The sequence below is a fragment of the Mastigoproctus giganteus genome, chromosome 13 (genome assembly GCF_048544385.1).
Source record: "Mastigoproctus giganteus isolate SK-2022 chromosome 13, ASM4854438v1, whole genome shotgun sequence".
Lineage (NCBI taxonomy): Eukaryota > Metazoa > Arthropoda > Arachnida > Uropygi > Thelyphonidae > Mastigoproctus > Mastigoproctus giganteus.
In genome coordinates this window covers 86,267,941-86,287,900 of record NC_143587.1, presented here as the reverse complement: position 1 = coordinate 86,287,900, position 19,960 = coordinate 86,267,941, and the positions used below count along the sequence as shown (strand labels likewise).

General features: G+C 38.7%; 1 protein-coding gene across 1 annotated transcript; it reads left to right on the top strand.

Annotated features, from left to right (window-relative positions):
* The first annotated feature begins 430 nt into the window (after positions 1–430).
* Positions 431–19,606, top strand: LOC150076239 (uncharacterized). The gene is made up of 5 exons (XM_090387766.1): positions 431–571; positions 2,936–3,000; positions 10,300–10,404; positions 10,908–10,934; positions 19,538–19,606. Exons 1-5 carry the CDS (start codon positions 496–498, stop codon positions 19,604–19,606), a joined length of 342 nt encoding a protein of 113 aa, XP_090243892.1. The 5' UTR covers positions 431–495.
* Positions 19,607–19,960: the final 354 nt, after the last annotated feature.

Sequence of the window (19,960 nt, the reverse complement as noted above, 5' to 3'; positions counted from 1 at the left end):
ATGTTCATTCCTTCGTTTTCGATAAGAAAAATTGTTCTGGGAATTTCAAATAATACTTTTAATGAGAAAGTTGTTTCTGTTAATCTATAACGAATGCAAATAATTTTTTTTCTCTGCTCGATTGGATGCCTTCCATACTGCGTGATTAAATAATCAGTCATTTGCATGTTCTGATTACATCAGAACCTATCTTTCACCTTGGCATTTCTCAAGAGAGAGAGAGAGAGAGAGAGAGACCTTCGTTTTCAGGACTTTTCCTTTCAACAGAAAAAAAAACCACAATGGTTTCCTTTTAACTCCTTCTCTTAGGAATATCATAATTGACCTTTGATTGTCAATCTCAGTCTGTGTCATTGCGTAATCACCGCACCAGTGGAAAAAGAACACTACTTCCTTCAACCAACTGTAGTGACCCTCGTATAAAAGAGAACAACCAAGTCAATCCAAATAGCACTGGTAGACCTATTTCATATTTGAGTACTTGTTACCATTAATATGATGAAGTCCATTGTCGTTGTGTTTGTTTGTCTTGTGACGGTGGCGACTGCAGTTACTTTTGAAGAACTCTGTGGTATGTTGTTGTTTAAAATTATTTACATTTTGATCTCTTCTTATGCTGAATCGTTTACAGAGGAGGGAACAAAATTAGTACCATATTTTATGAATTTTCAGAAAATGGCAATAATAATAGATTTATAGGATAGCGTTTTTGCTGTAAATTTTTCAAATTATGGTCTGTTTTGACACATAAGTGCCTCAAAAAGTCTGGCCATATTCAAAAATACAGAAAAATACATTTTGTTTAGTGATGAGGTAGGTTTCGATATGAATGGTTGTGAAAGACCAGAGCATCTTGCACACAGCGCCAGATAATCCTCTATATTGTTCACGCTTTTTACCTACAAAATATACTTGTTGGGTACAGCGGGATTTGCACTTTTCCTTTTTGTAAATCGAACTAAAATTGTGCACATAGATAACAAACTGACAAATGAAAATGAGCACACGTTGAATTTGTGAGTGCGTGCACATCTTTCTGATATTCAAACGTTAGTATTAGTATTAATATTTCTAATAAAATTAATTTACTAAATGTTCATATCTTCCATAGACGGAATTCGTATTTCTACGGTAAGAGTCGTTTTAGATTCTAAGTTGAGCTTCAGTTCCACAATTGCACAGGGCTGCCAAACAACAAATACTCCATTAGGATTATATTCCTCAGAAATTTTGCGTCCGCAGTTTCCAAAAACGTCAAAGCGAGTACTCCTCTGTACACAAGCCCTCAGGCTGGATTGTGCCTAACCATTGCCATTGTCCCCATCAAAGAACCTCTCCGATGGCGACCTCATTAAACTTAGCTCAACTGTCATTTTTTGATGGAAAGAGGCACCTTTTTAAGAGCAACAGTAACCTTCGGAATGGTTTCTGAGGCGAACAACCATCTGAAAACTGTAAAAGCTCTATGTAATTTGTTTTCCAGGGTTCCCTACACCTTACTTTAATAATAATAAAAAAATTAACACTATAATCCAAAATTAGGATTACAATATAAATATAAAGCAAATATAAAGCAAATAAATTTGCATACTCTATATTTCTATGGCATTTTTTTGGCATCAAAATCAGGTACAAGTATAAAGGTAAATATCATGATGCAAGCTTTTAAACATATCGGCAACACGCGCCTTTTTACCAGAAACTGCAACTTTGCAGTTTGAAAGTATATTTTATTTGCAGATTTTATAAGGAATACCAGCCCTCAGGCTCATCTAAATTGCCATTTACGGGCGCCTAATCTATATCTAAAATTATCTAAAATATATCTATAATATCTAAAATTTATTTCTATTTTCGTTTATTTTCACCTTTCCGTTGGTACCGATCCAGCTGGTTTTTTAAGTTTTACTCGGTCGTCTCAGCTATCCACTAAGGTAACTTATTCCAGTGATTAATAACTTAATACCGTAAAAACTTCATCTTCATGTATTTTATTATTATCTCTTAGAACGTTTTATTTATTTATTTATTTATTAAAGTTTTTGGTGGCTCCTAGACATTTTGATATTAGGTGGATTTGTCCAAATCCACCTAATATCACTGACTTTATTATACGTAAACGAGCCTGGAAAAAAAAAAATGTGTTAGGTTGTATAATGTGTAAGTGCGAGGTTGTGTTATACACAGTCCATCCAGCTACCAGGGAGCAGCCATAACCTAAAATAACTGCTATCCGATGCCCGACCCTATGAACGTGGAGCTGAGCTCGGGTCTGCTTCACTGTTTGCATTGATCCCACAAAATTTCAGCATCCTCTGGTAGAAGTGTTAGACCAGAGGATGACAGCAATCCCGCCTTCAGGTTTCCCAGGCCTGGGAACCAGCTAAAAAAAAATAATAATAAAAATAAAATAAAATAAATAAAATAATAAAAATAAATAAAAAATAATAAAAATAACAATAAAAATAAAAATAAATAAAAATAATAAAAAACAACAAACAATATAAATAAAAAATATAATGATAAAATATATATATATAAATAAAAATATAATAAATTAATAAATTATTATTAAATAATAAAAAACAACAACAAATATAATGATAATAAAAAAAATAATAAATAAATAAAATAAAATAATAAAATTCTCCTCCCCACACAGGCATTCAGAAATCAAAGCTTCCTACTCCTGTGTGCAGAAGAAAGAGAAAAAAAAATAAAATAAATAAAAAAGTGCCCGCCTCCCAGTGGCAGGGATAGAAACCAGGCCCACTGGGATAGACAAGGTTAGCAATAACCTTAACGTCTATCTCACTTGGCTTGGGCCAAGTGTAGACTACGGGCAGTGTACATTAATTAATTGTTGTCCATATAATTTTGAAATTGCTTTACTTAACCACCTTCAGATATTATTAAACTATTTTGTTCTTTTCAGAAGGGAAGAATGTACGTTCACCTAAAGCTTACTGGGCCTGTGCGGGGAGCACAATACCTACGGAGGTAAGAAAGAAAACAAACTTAGTAAACAAACAAACATTTTCTTTTATTTTTCAGATTCTTTTAATAATACAAATCTGCCAAGACAATATATTTTCCTCTTTATCCACAATTTACTATTACTATCAGTATTAGAAGTGGGAAATTATACGAGAAAGCAAGGTTATACAGAATCAGCCAAAAAAAAAACAATTTCTGCAAAATTGCAATAGTTTGTCTAGTTCTTTTTTGAATTTATTCAAACTAGTTACTTCCACACTTTTTTGAATTTATTCAAACTAGTTACTAAATGAGATTTGTTCAGCAATCAATTACCCACGTGCTTAAGGCAGATTTCCGCGCATACAGTGGCAGACAAAAAAACTGCATCACCTTAAAAAAAAGTAACATTTGTAATGAAACTTATAAGATATTGTTCGATTAGAGTCATTTTGTTTGTCGCAAAGCAAAGGTATTGCGTCAGATAACGCTTCTATTGCATCAGACACTAATTGCAAGGTATTGCATCAGCCGTTTCTATAAATACGGCGTTGAAAGGGTATACACGCTCATTAGTATCCTGTTTTTCGGAGGTGTAAGCATGGCTCCATATGTTCAGTTGACAACAAGGGAAAAAAGTGTAGCTGTTGCTCTGTCCCAGGAAGGGCTTTCTAAGCATGCTATCACTGATAAAGCAGACTGCTACCAGCAAACAGTATCCCAGGTGCGTAAATTAAACCGTAAAACCGGTGATGTGAAGAGAAGACCTGGATCAGGCCATAAGAGAGTGACTACGCCTTCCCATCCCAAGATCGATATTTGAAACGGCTATGCTTTCGTAATCGCCAATGCTAGTGCTCCTGATTTAAAACTGGACTTTGAAATGGCCTCTGGTGCTGAAACAAGTGAACAAAGAAGGCTTTCGGAATGTGGTCTGCATTGCTATCGGCTCAAGAAGAAGCCTTTATTGACCCAACAAATGAAGAAGAAGAAGAAGAATCGACTTGCTTGGTCTAAAAAGCATGTTTCATGTACTAAAGAGCAATGAGACACCGTCATCTTTTCTGACGAATCGAAATTCAACCTGCATGACTCAGATGAGAAGCGATATGTCAGAAGACGAAAATCGGAGGCATACCAGCCTGACTGCATAACACCGACTGTAAAGTTTCCGGCCGGTAAGATGATATGGGGGATGCATAACAAGCAAAGGGGTGGGGCGAATTAAGTTTATTAACGGAACGGTGAATGTAGAAACCTACACTGCTATTTTGGAGGAGTGCCTGAAACCCGTTATTAGGGATTACCACACAGACGTCCAAAACTGCATTTTTGAACAGGACTCAGCACCTTGTCACACAGCAAAGTTGGTAAGTTTTATGCTATTTAGATTTAATGAGGAGTTTGTCTTCTTGTCTCACAAGGCTTAAAACGTACTTACACCGATGTTTCCCCTCGTTTTTCTCCCTTAAGGTGCAATCATACCTCAGAAATGCTGGCATTACAGTGTTGGACTGGTCCGGCAACTGTCTAGATTTGAACCCTATTGAAAATTTGCTAGTATAATGTCGTCTTAAATTGCTCAGAAGAAGCCAACAAGTAAGATAAGATTCAACTGCAGGAGAGCATTGTAAGTGTGTGGTACCACGAAATTGGGCAACCATATATCCAGAAGTTGATTAACTCTATGTCAGATCGTTGCAAGCTGTAATCGCAGCTCGAGGAAGAACAACAAAATATTGAGGACTTATTTTGCTGATTTACAGTACATAATACTGTTACGTTAACTTGTAATTTCAGTTTGTACACGTAAATGCAATTATATGTATGTTTGGTTGTCATGATTGCTATTTGAATGATTTCTCATATTTCCATTAATTACACATTTCACCCTTTGGGGAGATATTTACGGCAGTTAGGTATATCAGGTGGAGTCTTTTATTGGATTTCATTCACAGAGATATATATCCCATCTAACAAATGCATTTCGAACATTTCTACAATCCACAACGCAGCGCAAAACACATTAATTGCAAATTCTCAAGTGATGCAGTTTTTTGTCCGTCACTGTATACAATTTGTGTGTGTGTGCGTGTGTGTGTGTGTGTGTATGTGTGTGTTAAACGCATAGGCAACAAAGGCTATGAGGCATCAATACAGTATATTATATCCGTGAAATGCAAGTAGCATTAGCATTAGTATTAGCATTAATAGAGGCATATGATGCAAAAAAGCATCATATGCTTTCTTGCATCATTTCACCACCCCCCCATTTCATCCCTCCGTCCGTTCGAAATAACTGTCCAGCTGAGTTTATGCTATCAACTTCCACAACAAGGGATAGAAGTCTGTTCCACCAACCAACCAACCACCGCTGGCTAAAGGCAAATTTCCGCACGTCTCTACATCTGTCTTTCCTCAATTTGAATTTATGCCCTCTCAGGTGATTAATGTGAGCAAGAGGAAGAATCCCATCAGCATTGAGCATGCTCAAACCATTCAAGGCTTTATACACCTCTATCAGATCACCTCGCCGGTGCCTCGTCTCCAGACACTGTAATTTGCAAAACTTAAGCCTTTCTTCGTAAGAGCAACCCTTTGTTCCATTCACTAATCTTGTTGCCCTTCTCTGTACTCGTTCCAGCAGCTCTACATCCTTCTTGAAATGAGGCCTAATGACCTGTATACAGTACTCAAGGTGTGGCCTGACCATTGCCTTATACAAGGGAATAGTTACCTCCTTATCCTTGCTAGAAAAATTCCTGTATATCACTGACAAGACACCATGAACTACTCTTGCAGCCCGTCTGCACTGCTCAGAGAACTTCATATCTGCCTGCACAATTACCCCCAAGTCCCTTTCATTCTCTACCACTGTCAGTGTTGATACGTTACTCTGGAATTACTGTTTCCCATATGTAGTACTTTACATTTGTCAATGTTAAACTTCATTTGCCACCTCTCAGCCCATCTGCTCAACCTTTCCAGATCCTGTTCAGCAGCATACTGTCATTAGTGTCCTTAACAAACCTGCCAACCTTTGTATCGTCTGCAAACTTGGATATTAAGCTTGATATGCCATCATCAATATCATTTATAAATACAGAAAACAACAATGGACCCAACACTAACCCTGAGGGACTCCACTAATAATATTAGTCCACGATGAGCAGTTTCCATTCATTGCCACTCTCTGTAATCTTCCCCTCAACCATCCCTTTATCCATAGCAGCAATTTAACTCCAATGCTACACTGCTCCAATTTGTGCAGCAGTCTTCCATGTGCAACAGTATCAAAAGCCTTTCTAAGATCCAAGTATATATTATCAAAGTTATTCCCTGCATCCAGTTCTTTTGTGACTGCATCATAGTATCCAACAAAATTGGTCAGGCAAGACTTTCCCTTAACAAAAGCATGCTCTGTCCGAGCTATAACTGAAGTCTTGTCTAGATGATCCTGCAGTGCTTCTTTAACCAGTGCTTCCATTAATCTTCCTGGAACAGAAGTTAAACTCACAGGTCTATAATTACTTGTGTCAGCCTTTGATACTCCTTTGTGAATTGGGGTCACATTTGTACATCTCCAGTTCATGGGTACCTCCCCCGATTCTAAAGAAACTCTCATAATTATGGCTAAGGGTTTGCTTACTTCCTTTGCTGCCTCCTTTAATATAACTGGATAGATCCCATCCACCCCGGGTGCCTGTTTTATGTTTATCCTCAATAATTTCTCCTCCACTTTACTCTCAGTTATTACAAAATCATATAAGCTCCCTGCCAGAGTTTATTTCACCTCTGGCATTCCCCTTCCTTAATAACTCCTCATGTGTGAATGTAGATGCAAAATACTCGTTTAGTTTGTTAGCCACCTGAGCAGGATCATCAACAGTTGAACCATCAATATCCAGTGGACCAATCTGATTCATCCCTTTCCTTCTAGAGTTTACATAGGTAAAGAACTCTTTGCTTTTTTTCTTTGCATCCTTTGCCAAAGATTTCTCATAATCTGCCTTTGCCTCTCTAACCTCCTTTTTAACTTGGTTACATATCAACTTGTTTCTATCATAGGCTTCTGTGTCACGTGTTAATTTGTATGTATCCCATGCATTTTTCTTCTCTACCATATGTCTCATTAGTTCCTCTGACATCCATTTAGGCCTAAACCTTGAACAATATTTCTTGGTTGGAGCCGACCGGGCTGGCCGAGTGGGTAAAGTACCTGCCCGGCAACCCAAAGGTCGCGGGTTCGATTCTCGCCTCGGGCTTGGATCAAAGTACTGCAAAAACCTTGGGAGGTGCAATATGGCCACAGAAGCCGATGCGCCAACAACTACCAAATCAAAAAAAAAAAAAAAAAAAAAATTTCTTGGTTGGTATGTAAATCCTAGTAGCTTCCAAGAGAAATTCTTTGAATGCTTCCCATTTTGAATTTGCTGTTGGTAATATCATCAGTTGGTTCCACTGTATAGAATTTAAATACTGTCTCAGACCATCGTAGTCGCCTTTACGAAAGCAAAATTCCTTCCCTTTACCCCTAATGGTAGTTACCTCTTTGAGTAAATCCCACTTCAGCACACTGTGATCACTGCCACTTGCATTTTTTAACCATGAAAAAGAGTCCACAAATTTGGCGCCCTGGGCACGTGCCCCGCCTGCCTCACCCTAGTTACGCCACTAATTCAGCCACATTGTGATAAAAGCTCATAAAAATTCCTCCTACACCGGTTGAAAAATATATTGGTTCAAATCCCGTCATTGACAGAATTTGAGCTCAGGCCCTTTCCACCCAATGTGAGGAGAATAATGATTATATCCACTGGCAAGGGCAATATTATAACCAGAGCCGGCTCCAGGGTTGCCAAGTGAGGAATTTGGCAAAGGCACCGTTAGGTGCGCTACTGCATAGTACTGTACCGCCTAAAATAGGCGCTGCTAGATGCGTGTTATGATACGATGAAGTAGCTCATCTAGCAGCGCATGTATATGCGTGTTAAGATACGATATGTAACAGCGCCTACCGTTACAAGGTTTTGCCTTAGGCGCCAACCCTGATTATAACTGTTTTAGCGAAAAATAGTACTTATGCGCCGAAGTTATGCGTATATGTACTATTTCTTAATAAACGACAAAATGAACTTCAAAAAAAAAAAAAAAAAAAAAAAAAAGAACAAAAAAAACAAAAAAAAAAAAAAGAACAAAAAAAAACAAAAAAAAAACCGTTACTTGTAGTGAATTTGAAAGCTAATTCAGTTAGTTTTTTTTTTTTTTTTTTTTTTTTTCGTCTGCTGCTAATCTCGAATAAAACTAGTTTGACAGCTCTGGAATTCGATTTCATAAATTACTTTTTTTTTCTCCACCCTTGAACGCTCGAAGGTCACGCAGAAGTAAATACATTAAACTTAGGGATGAAAGAATGTTAATGAAATATTGGTGAAACAGAAGCGTGATAAAGATGGCGTCACCAGAGGTGTATTGCTAAAAAAAATAGTACCGGAACTCTCGTTCTCCAGAAGATTATATGATAACGCCACATCGACCGTACAGTAACTGAATCAGACTTCAGACTCGGTTCATAGAACAACCAGTTCTAGCGTTCAACTCATGGCGAATCAAAATGCAGCGTTCGCACGCATCATAGTATATTTCATTCGTTGGATCTCTTTATCTAACAAATTGTACTTTAGTCAGAAACGTTCAAGTTTCATTGCGAAATTTATATTTTTGTTTTTAAATAAATTTTGAAAGAAATCTATTCATTTTAAAGATTACTACTAATATATATTTTTAGTAGCAATGAGTAAAATAGATATTTCTCCCTCGCTTTGATTATGCTTTCTTAATATTGGGTGTATAAATTTAATGATTTTCTATTATGACATTTTGAAAAAGTACCGGAACGTTGTTCCAGCCCGAATACACCACTGGGCGTCACAGACAAGGAAAGAAATTACTAGAGGAGAAAACAGATGAAATAAATTTTAAAATACTGTATAAAAAAAAAAAAAAGATCAAAAATAACAAACCTCAGTTGTTCTAGGACAACTAGACTTCTGTTGCACCTTCACAATGGTAGAACTGTTAGGAGCTCACAGTACATTTCCATGTGCATGGCCATCACTAATTGGTAGAATCACCGTTCTACCACACGGGTGGAAAAGATCCGTGTCAGAGCACCGTCGATGACGGGAGAAATTTTTATGGGTCTTTTTCACAACCTGGCTGAGTTAGTCGGTCTCAGGCAAGGTTAGATGATTTTTACTACCAGAAACGCAGGTTTTTCGTCCAGCAAACAGAAAATCTACCACAGAACACATGCAATTTACAGACAGTATACACGGAGCAATATGGTCTCAGTCGCTGATGCTCCTAAAACCATAATATAACAACAACAACTGTAAATTGCGTGTGTTCTATGATGATCGATTTTCCGTTTGCTGGAAGAGAAACCCGAGTTTCCGGGAGAATAAACCGTGTTGCCCTATCTGGATATGGACTAACTCAGCCACGTTGCGAAAAAGGCCCACAAAAATTCTTCCTGTCATCGACGGAACTCGAACTCAGGTCTTTTCTACCTGGTGTGGGCAGGACGGCGATCCTACCATCTTTGCTACCCACGAGGAAACACATCCACTTTTGATGTAAAAGAAATGATATTCCTCGCCAGAGAGTTCCCAAACAGTAATCGTCCCTTTTTTTATATTCTCTGGCATAAAATCCATTTATCCCATTAAAATTCATCTGTTGCCTCTATCGTTCTCCGAATTCTGCAAATCACTCAGAACCTCCTAAACTCGACATAACAGTGAATTGATTTTCCTTGGTGATTTCAATGTTCGCAACTCCAAATAGCTTCAGTTTTATAGTCACATGGACTCAGCAGAGGAAAAAATTGGACACCAGAGGAGGGAGTAAAACACTGAGAGATGATGTGGAATGAAATCTTTGATAATATTAAAATTTCACGCAATGGGCTCAGCTGCAGACTATATTAATGGTGTTCTTAATGCAGTGATGCGTTCTTAAAGGAAGAGAATCTTTATTATTTCTAAAACTGAAACTATAATACTGGAAATTTTATCGAAAACCATTTTAATATGCTTTAGTCTTACTTTGGACAAGCTTAGAATTTGTTCTTAAAACGAATGATAAGATAAAGGAAGAATATATTAAAGATTGCATTATATTCATTTTTTATTCTTATAGAAAAATGCGAATGATTTAACAATGTGATCTATCCATAAATTTTCGATTATAACAGTTATTATGTAATTGATATTTGTTAATGTAAGTCCACAAAGTTCTGTAAAAATACTGTCGTTACAGGTACTTGAAGCATGGGTAAACTGCAAGGAGGCAGTGTACGGTTCTTCAATTAGTGACATAGACGCTTCACTCAAGGCATGCAGAGATAGAGTAGACTACGACAAGGTAAGGGAAGCTATTTTATGATCATCCTGAATCTAGCACCATGAATTTTTACCGATGTGGCAAAATTTTTATATTTTATAAGTGACATAACCGTATTTTATGAAGGATAATATAAAACCCGTTAGAACTGAAGTCAAACTATAAAGTATACTAGAAGATGCAGACACAGAGAGTTACTGCTTCACATGTCTCATCTGAGATTAAGTAGCTACTTCCATATGGTTGTTTTCTGAGACTTCCGTTATTTTCGATATTTTTACGATTTAGAATGTAATTACGCAATTATCTATTCTCTTTGCAACAAGAAGCGCCCTATGATCATAGGGTAATCGTTGCATATTTTGATCTCAGGGTCAACGACCGAAGTGTCATCTTAGGGCAAGGCAAAAAATCCTCTGAAACAGCTTTGAGTGTAGTAATGATATCTTGTAGGTAACGGTGTACATAAAATATTTATCTCTGCTTTTAATCAATTCATTTCCTTTTCTTTCTTTCCTTTTTAGATAGCTGAATGTATGAATAAAGAGAAGGTGAGTATTTAATTTCTACTTTATTATGTAATACTTATAAGAAATAATTTTTTTTATTCTAAGTTTTATTCGAATAATGCCCAACTCTGCTTGCTACAACACAACAGTTGCAAAAAAGTTATAAACGCCCAGGTTACTGTGGCGTGCGGGTTTGAAGTAAGATAAACCCGGAACAGGCAAACTGACTAATAATGTGAAAGGATTTTTGCTGCTAAGTAAAAGATATCTTGTTGTGGCACTGTTGCTGTACACGAGGAAACTGGATACAGTCCTTGAAAGAGTACAGATCAGCTGATAAACTGCTCGTGATGGTGATAAACACTGGAGTATTCTGGTATCATTCTGTCGTTGGTATCAGACTTCACCTGAAACAAGTAACGAGTAGGGTAATGGGGAAAATCGGTTAAATATTAAGATTACAAATGTTTTGGAATAATTAGAAAGTATTTAGTAGGAATAAAACAAAAAACCATCCTACAGTTACCAGTTTAAAAATTAGAGCCCCAGATTGCAACAAAGAACTGTGTTTATGAATCTCACGGAAATTATTAGCAAGTATAAATAAATGTTCTGTTTATATTTCGGCACGACCATTAGGTCAGACAAGTTTACAATTAATCATTTCGATTACGAATGCAGTCCCTAACAGTATTTAGCAGTCATGCGAGTGTGAACCACAGTCCACTCAAACCCGTGATCAATCACTCAGCTACGTTGTATATTTGGTATATCTTTTATCTTAGATTGAAGGTCAGAGATACAAATAAAAGCAGATTCACGCAAGCTTAGTCTGTATCTCTGCCCGTTTCTGCTGTTACATTACATTTACATCACTTCATTGATTAGTCTTTATCAGTATGGTACATGCAAGGTGCGCCTCTAGTAAAGCCAACCTACTTTTTATTACTGTGTGTAATTATTAATATATAATATTTATATAACAATAACAACTGGTGTTTTTAGCAACAAAAACATAAAATTATTCCCTTGAGCAAACTGGGTGGTCAGCAATATCAGTAATGATCACAGAGGTTATAGGTTAATACCTGGTCAGAGGCATGTATTAACTTATAACCCTTGCTGATGTGGGGGCGTAAGGGTCGCTCTTTCTATAGGTGAAACACTGTGAAGAGTCCTGCCTGACACATATATAAGGGAGGACTTTGTATAAGGAAATGGTCAGGCCACGCCTTGAGTACTGCGTACAGGTCTGGAGGCCTCATTTTAGGAAGGATGTAGATTTGCTTGAGCGTGAATAGAGAAGGGCAACAAGATTGGTGAGGGGAATGAAGGAATCCTCTTACCAGGAGAGGCTTAAGTTCTAAAAATTGCAACGGCTGGAAACTAGGCACCTGCGAGATGATCTGATTGGGGTGTATAAGACCTTGAATGGGTTGAGCACGCTGAATTCTGATGGAATTCTTCCGCTTGCTCAGATTAAGAACCTAAGGGGGCATAAATTCAAATTGAGGAAAGACGGTTGTAGAATAGATGTGCAGAAATTTGCCTTTAGCCAGCGGGTGGTTAATTGCTGGAACAGACTTCCATCTGTCGTTGTGGAAGTTGATAGCTTAAATAAATTCAAGGAAGAACTGGACAAACTTTTAGAGGGAATGGTTGTGTGATTTTTTTTTTTGGCTGATGTTCATACGCTTGCTTTCTTGCATCACATGCCTCTATTACTATTACTATTACATTTACATTTCACTCTGTATGCCTTGTTATTGACGAATTTAGTTGGAACTATATGAAGAGATTTAAACAGATCAGTTGTGTTAGGGAACACGTTGTTAAGAGTGCATCAGTTACACTGCATGGGCAGCAGATGTAGGTGAGGGTTACCCTGGTTCCTGCCTTATATGGGAGTAGCAATGATCCCAGTTATAATCAGGGCGACAATCTGTTTTAGTATCAGTTTAGCCAGTATAAAGACTATTATTTTTTTATTACCATGCCAGGTCAAGGCTGTGAAAGAGTTTCTAGAAACTATATTGATTTGTCTCAGCATCACTATATTGCTGAAGCATACATGGGAATTGGTAAAAGACAAAGCTGGATATATTCGGCAATGAGATCTTTGTTAATCACGCCCAGAAGTTCTTGCCGTATCATCCACCTGGACGCAAAATTTCTATTTCTCTTTTTCGTGATTGCAAAAGGGTTTTGAAATGTGAGGCTTATATCCTAGGTAAGGCCAAAATCAGTATGGGATCCCATCTTCTGATTCCCGTTCATAGTGACATAAGCTTCAATGTCTCATTTTATTCTTGTTTTGTGGGCAGACTTGTTCTGATTGAGATCAAGATCTATTTGTGGAAGGTATTTCTCCAGATTCAGAATGGTCACATTTGCAAATTTATTTAAGGATTGTGTGTTATCCTAGTTAATGCACAATGCGGCTGGAAACAGAATGCCAGAGAAGACGCCACCCCATGGGACTTCTCTCTTAACAACTCTAGTACTATTCTGGAGATTCATATGAGAGATTATTAATAATCTGGACTGAAATTTGAATTTTAAAACTTTGAGAAGGTTACCTGTAATTCTAAAGTAGCTTTCCAAATATCTAAATTAGGCCAAGTACTGAGAAGCAGTCATACGCTGAAGGGATGTTAAAGAAAATAACCAAGTTGAGATTTCCTTTTAACGCCTTCCTCAATTCTGAACGAGCATCCAGTAAGTTGGTGTGAGTGGACCTGTCAGATAACCGTATGCTGATATGATGGCCTGTGTTGGAAACAATGTTGAATGAAGGCCTCACGGATGGTCTTCTGAAAATTTTCAACTTGTTGAGATCGGCTTGTAATCTTTGTGTTTTGGCTTTCTAATTTTGGGGATAAGCCTGATGAAGTAACTCTTCCAAATATTTGGAATCATTCCGGATTTTCGGATTATGTTGTAGATGTTAAGAAGAATGTCTATTATGAGGACACGGCATACGATTTATTGGGAAGGTCTTGATTAGATACTCTCTCTCTCTCTCTCTCTCTCTCTCTCTCTCTCTTGAACTCTAACAGCGATACAAGTATCCTTGATTGATTGCTGAGATTTGTTAAGTCATTTATTTGATTTAATAGAATAAGTCGATTGAAGGATGCATTAACCCATTCTCTAAAGAGAGTCTCATCTATTACCAATTGTTTCCTAATGTTTGTAAATATTCTCCTGGCTTGGTTTTCAGAGCATAGACTTCACGCAAGCACATGTACATTTTGCGACGCATGTAATTTCCTCACTTCCTTGAAGTTTATTGTTTCATTAGCATCATCCAACATTAGTGAAATTATGTCATCTATGGTCATCATTTCATCATCATGCAACATTAGCACTGTTTCATCGTGCAGAAGACTTTTAATTTTCAGACTGTCATGTAGCTGAGTGATTAGCGCGGCGTTACAGTAGTATATGCGTTTGATTTGACCGTAGTTCCAGTCCACGTACTGCTAAATAATATTAATGATTGCATTCATTATCAAAATGTTTATTTGCAAACTGCTCTGGCCTATGTGGTTGTTCTAGAGTATAAACTGGAACATTTATTTAAAACATGTTTTTGGCATCATGCTATGTATAAAAGTGTCGATCTGCTAGTAGATGTACTGTTTTATTTTTAGGTGAAGAATTTCATGCAGATTCATTTCAGATTTTTATCATGGTAAATGGCCTAGATTTAAATCTCATAGAAAACTGTGCGTGCGTGCGTGCGTGCGTGTGTGTGTGTGTGTGTGTGTGTGTGTGTGTGTGTGTGTGTGTGTGTGTGTGTGTGTGTGTGTGTGTGCGCATTAAGCAGCAAAGCAACTAAGGCTACGATGCACCCGTATATTGTGTCTGTAAATGGCTGGCATTCTGTGGTCGATTTGCCTGTTTTGGTTGATTGGACGAAAAAACAGAGTATCTGGGAAAAACTAAACATAATCCTCTTCTAAGACCGACTAACTCAGCCACATTCTGAAAAAAGCCCATAAAAATTCCTCTCCTCATTGACGGGATTCAAACCCAGGCATTTTCCACCCGGTTTGTAGAGGACGGTGATTATATCCGCTATATTACCTTTGAGGGTCCATAGAAAAGCATGGTACATTTATGGACATAAAATTGCTGCAAAGAAGTTATCAAGAAAAATAAACCTGCAAGGAACCCTTTAGCGTGTCTGGCACTGTGACTGGGCAACAAGTACTGATGTGGTTACAAAGGAACTGGATGCAAAAAATAATTTTGATATCATATATTTGGATTTCAGGAAAGCTTTTGACACTGTTGCGCATGGAAGACTATTGTACAAATTGGAGCAGAATGGTATTAAGGGTAAGTTGCTACAATGGATAAAAGGATGGTTAAGCGGGAGAAGACAGAGGGTGGTAATCAATGGGTGCTGCTCTTCTTGGACTAATGTTATTAGTGGAGTCCCACAGGGTTCGGTGTTAGGTCCATTGTTGTTTTGTATATTTATCAATGATATTGATGAAGGTATATTAGGCTTAATGTTGAAGTTTGCAGATGATACAAGGGTTGGCAGGGTTGTTAATGACAGTAATGGCAGTGTGCTACTGCAACAGGATCTAGATAATTTGGGCAGATGGGTTAAGAAGTGGCAACTGAAGTTTAACCTTGACAAATGCAAAATACTGTATATGGGTAGAAGTAACTCCAGAGAAACATACCAACTGTGTGGTACTACATGTAAGGTGGTAGAAAATGAAAAAGACCTGAGAGTAATTGTGCAGTCAGGTATGAAGTTTTCTGAGCAATGCAGACAGGCTGCCAGGGCAGGTCATGGGGTTTTGTCAATGATATATAGGAATTTTGCTAGCAGGGAAAAGGAGGTGATTGTCCCTCTGTATAAGGCAATGGTCAGGCCACGCCTTGAGTACTGCGTACAGGTCTGGAGGCCTCATTTTAGGAAGGATGTAGATTTTCTTGAGCGTGTACAGAGAAGGGCAACAAGAATGGTGAGGGGAATGAAGGGATCCTCTTACCAAGAGAGGCTTAAGTTCTGCAAATTGCAGTGGCTGGAGACTAGGCACCTGCGCGGTGATCTGATTGAGGTGTATACGGCCTTGAATGGGTTGAGCACGCTGAATTCTGATGGGATCCTTCCACTTGTTCAGATTACGAACCTAAGGGGGCGTAAATTCAAATTGAGGAAAGACAGATATAGAATAGATGTGCGGAAATTTGCCTTTAGCCAGCGGGTGGTTAATTGCTGGAACAAACTTCCATCTGTCGTTGTGGAAGTTGATAGGTTAAATAAATTTAAGGAGAAACTGGACAGGCATTTGGAGGGAATGGTGTGATTTTTTTTTTTTTTTTTTTTGGCTGATGCTGCATAAGCTCATACATTTGCTTTCTTGTATCACATGCCACTACTACTACTCTGGAATCTGGCACATTCCAGATTCTCAAAGTTGTTTAATAGGTACAAGGCGATATTTAAAGCTCAGGGACAACCAAGGGAGCATTCTTTTATGAGAGATCTGTAGGCTAATGTCACAGCTTATGTTTATATTTATATATTTATATATTTATAACGAATATATTTATAGACGAATATATTTATAAATTACATTTATTACAGTGTATTTATAAATCAGCGATGTTTCATTTGGACGCCTTTTATAGTCGCACACCCGCCATACCAATTTATTAGAAAATCCAGCATTTTGATGTCCGCACGACTTCCGTTATAGGTAATTAATGTGGTACTATACACCTACAAGAAGGTAACAGTGCCTGGATGGAGTCATTAAAATGTGCCATGGAAAAGTCAAGAAATATTGGCTACCTCGGTAGGGGCATGCTCATACATGCTAGAACATTTTAGGGCAATGGCGGAGTTCATTTTTAGATCGAAGCAGAAAAGGAAGGACACAATACTTCAATCACTGGCTACTCTAAGACAAAATCAGTAACCAGAAGAACAAGTTTGACAGGAAAGAAGATGCTCCATGTTCTACAAGTGTGTTGTCTGTCATAGATAAAAAAATCGGATGGTAACATTGCTGACAATTATTAACGATTGTGCCGACCGGGCTAGCCGTGTAGGTAAAGTGCCTGCCTGGCAACCCAACGGTCGCGGGTTCGATTCCCGCCTCGGGCTGGATATCACGACGGTGCCGAACCAACCGGTTTGTTGGATATCCCGGCCATGATACACGAAGGAAGCAAGAAAAAACTGGTTCCTTCGTGTATTGATCACATCATACGAAATAAATAAATTAACGATTGTGATGAATCCGCACTTCATTCTTGAGTAGGAATGAAATAACGTTAAGAAGCATCTGTGCATTCGTGTTCAAATCCATGGCACGCAGAAGTGTTGTTGTCAGCCGCTTATAAAGGTGGTGATTGGTTGTTGTAGGGTTTTAGGCGCATTAGCAATTTAGTCCATATTGCGCTGTATAATACTGTATAATTAGCAATTTAGTCCATATTGCGCTGTATAATCTGTACTGCTGTGCAAAACTTAAGGACCAGTCAGGTTTTCACCAGTATCTTTTCATAGGAGTGGCCTGGATATGGGAAAAGCATACCAAAGGAACCTCGTGAGGAACAGAAATGATGAAGGAAATAACACCGACACAACAACGGAAACAAAACGGTACAGAGGAACTTTATTCAAAAATGGCAACATAGCACTGGCTGCCATGATACAGATGCATCACTGCCAAAGATGGAACAAAGGGAAGACGAGATCCTCAGTAGGAGATATGGCCACCCCTAATGTCGATGCAGCCTTTGCACCGCCTGTCCATACTTAGAACAATGTTTTTGACAAGTTCTTGCGGTAACGTCGTCCATTCCTCTGTAAGCGCCATCTTCAGCTGGTGAACATTTTCTGTTGGGTGTGGACGTGCCGATAGGCGTCTCCCCAGAGCGTCCAATATGTGTTCGATGGAATTTAGATCGGCGGAACGGGCAGGCCAATCCATACGAGCAATGTTCTCACTTTCCAAAAGCATATTAACAGCTGCAGTGTGATGGGGTGTAGCGTTATCATCCATAAACACGAACTCGGGGCCAATGGCACCTCGGAACAGAAGCACATGCGAAAGGACAGCACTGGTTACAGTACTGCCTTCCACTATCTGGAGTTGTGTACGTCCATCCAAGATAACGCCTCCCCAGACGAGAACACATCGACCGCCAAATCGATCCTTTCAGTGACGTTTGCTGGGTGATACCGTATGCCACCTTCTCGCCAGATTCGCTGACGTCCAGAATCGCTGCTGAGACTGAATCTACTCTCATCAGTAAAGTGTACCTTATCCCATTGCGCTGCTGTCCAGTTCTTGTGTTCGATGCACTACTGTAAACGGTGTCTCCGATGGGCAGGTGCTAAAGGGACACAGTGCACTGGCTGTCGGGCAAACAGTCCACCTTTGTGGAGTCGCCTGGCCTCAGTAAACCGCGATATCTTGCCTCCTGTGCTCCTGTGCAGGGGGTGTACAATGGATCCCGCTGTCTGGTGTCGGTACCTCTTGACTTGTAGGAGTATATAGCGGTCATCATTGGGCGTTGTTTTTTGTGGATGACCATCACTGGTCTTTCGAACAGCTGTACCTGTCGTTCCGAAGGCCGACCACGCACGTTAGACGATGCTATGGGCGATACCGAACTCTGCAGCCGCACTTCGACCTTCCTCGAGCTTCCCAATTATTCGACCCCCGGTAAAGCCTTCCAGATGTCGTCTACTGGCCAGTTCGTTGTCCGTAGCACTTTATGAAACCAATTGAACGTCTGTAAATATCGTGCTCACCATTCGGTAATTTGCACATAACTGCTGAACTGCTGCTTTTATCTGTTTATGTATGCCCTCTCATCAGGATTAAAATTTTTGCATGTGTACCAGCTTTCTACTGAACGGCCACAGTTATGCAAATCGCCACAGGCTGTTTCGATTGATTTTTTTGGTTGTAACCTTTAGAAATAGCGTTGGGCTTTAAGTTTTGCACACCAGTTTTGTAACTCTGTAAATTGCGTGTGTTCTGTGGTCGATTTGCTGTTTCCTGGAAAATCCGAGTTTCCGGGAGAAGAAACCATGTTTCCTTCGTTTAAGACCAACTAACTCAGCCACGTTGTAAAAAAAGATCCATGAATATTCCTCGCGTCATTGACGGGATTCGAACTTGGGTCGTTTCCATCCTATGTGGAGAGGACGGCGATTATACTAACTGTTGTTGTTATTTAGTTTTTAGGTTTGTTAGTTTATTTGGTTTTTAGGAGCATTAGCAACTACGGCCATATTGCTCCGGGGATATGCGGTGGTCATTCCCTGACCTTTCCCCCGGTCTAATCAAGAAGCGTGTGCTACGCACTGCTGCGCCTGCCCACGTGGCTACGGAGCGCCGTTATACTAACTGCACTACCCATGAGGGCCTATAAAGCTGGACCTACACAAAGGTAGGTTCGTTCTCTAATATTTTGGTAGGACAATGTATATAGAAACATATATTACATATACAGCAGAGTTAAAGGTACAACTGGTAACAAGGTAACAATAGATGAAGAACAATAAAATCAAAACTTTGTCAAAAATCCGTTTACTAATATTGTGTTTTACTCCACTTAATGAAGTATGCAATTTTTTTTTTTTGTATTCACAGGCCGTGGCCGACTTGAAAAAGGAGTTAGTAGACGTTTGCGTGGAGAGAGGTATGGCTGAAGAAGAATAGGTGAGTAGAATCGCATACCAGACTGAGCTATAGAGTGAAAACTATTAGTTACTTATGTAATTTGAGCACCCAAACAAAACCCTGAATTTCAACGGGATAATTCCCTCATTCACCTTTGTACAGTACAATAGAACTATTAACTGATACCACAGTCCACGTATGTGACAAATTTCCCCACTGTTCTCTGGTTAAACTTATTAAACACGTGATTTTGATTTCGGTTGATTTTGTTAATTTTCTGCGCAAAATTCTGAGTTGTGGGTAAAAATACTCTGTGTCCAATGTCTTGCTTCGATGCTTTCTGTCAATTCGAATGCTGTTTGCTTACGCTGGACTTCGCTATTATGTATAACA

Coding starts and splice junctions, on each gene's coding strand:
- LOC150076239 (XM_090387766.1), top strand. CDS start 496: ATGATGAAGTCCATTGTCGTTGTGTTTGTTTGTCTTGTGACGGTGGCG. Junction 572..2,935: donor TACTTTTGAAGAACTCTGTG/GTATGTTGTTGT, acceptor TGTTCTTTTCAG/AAGGGAAGAATGTACGTTCA. Junction 10,935..19,537: donor AATGTATGAATAAAGAGAAG/GTGAGTATTTAA, acceptor TTGTATTCACAG/GCCGTGGCCGACTTGAAAAA.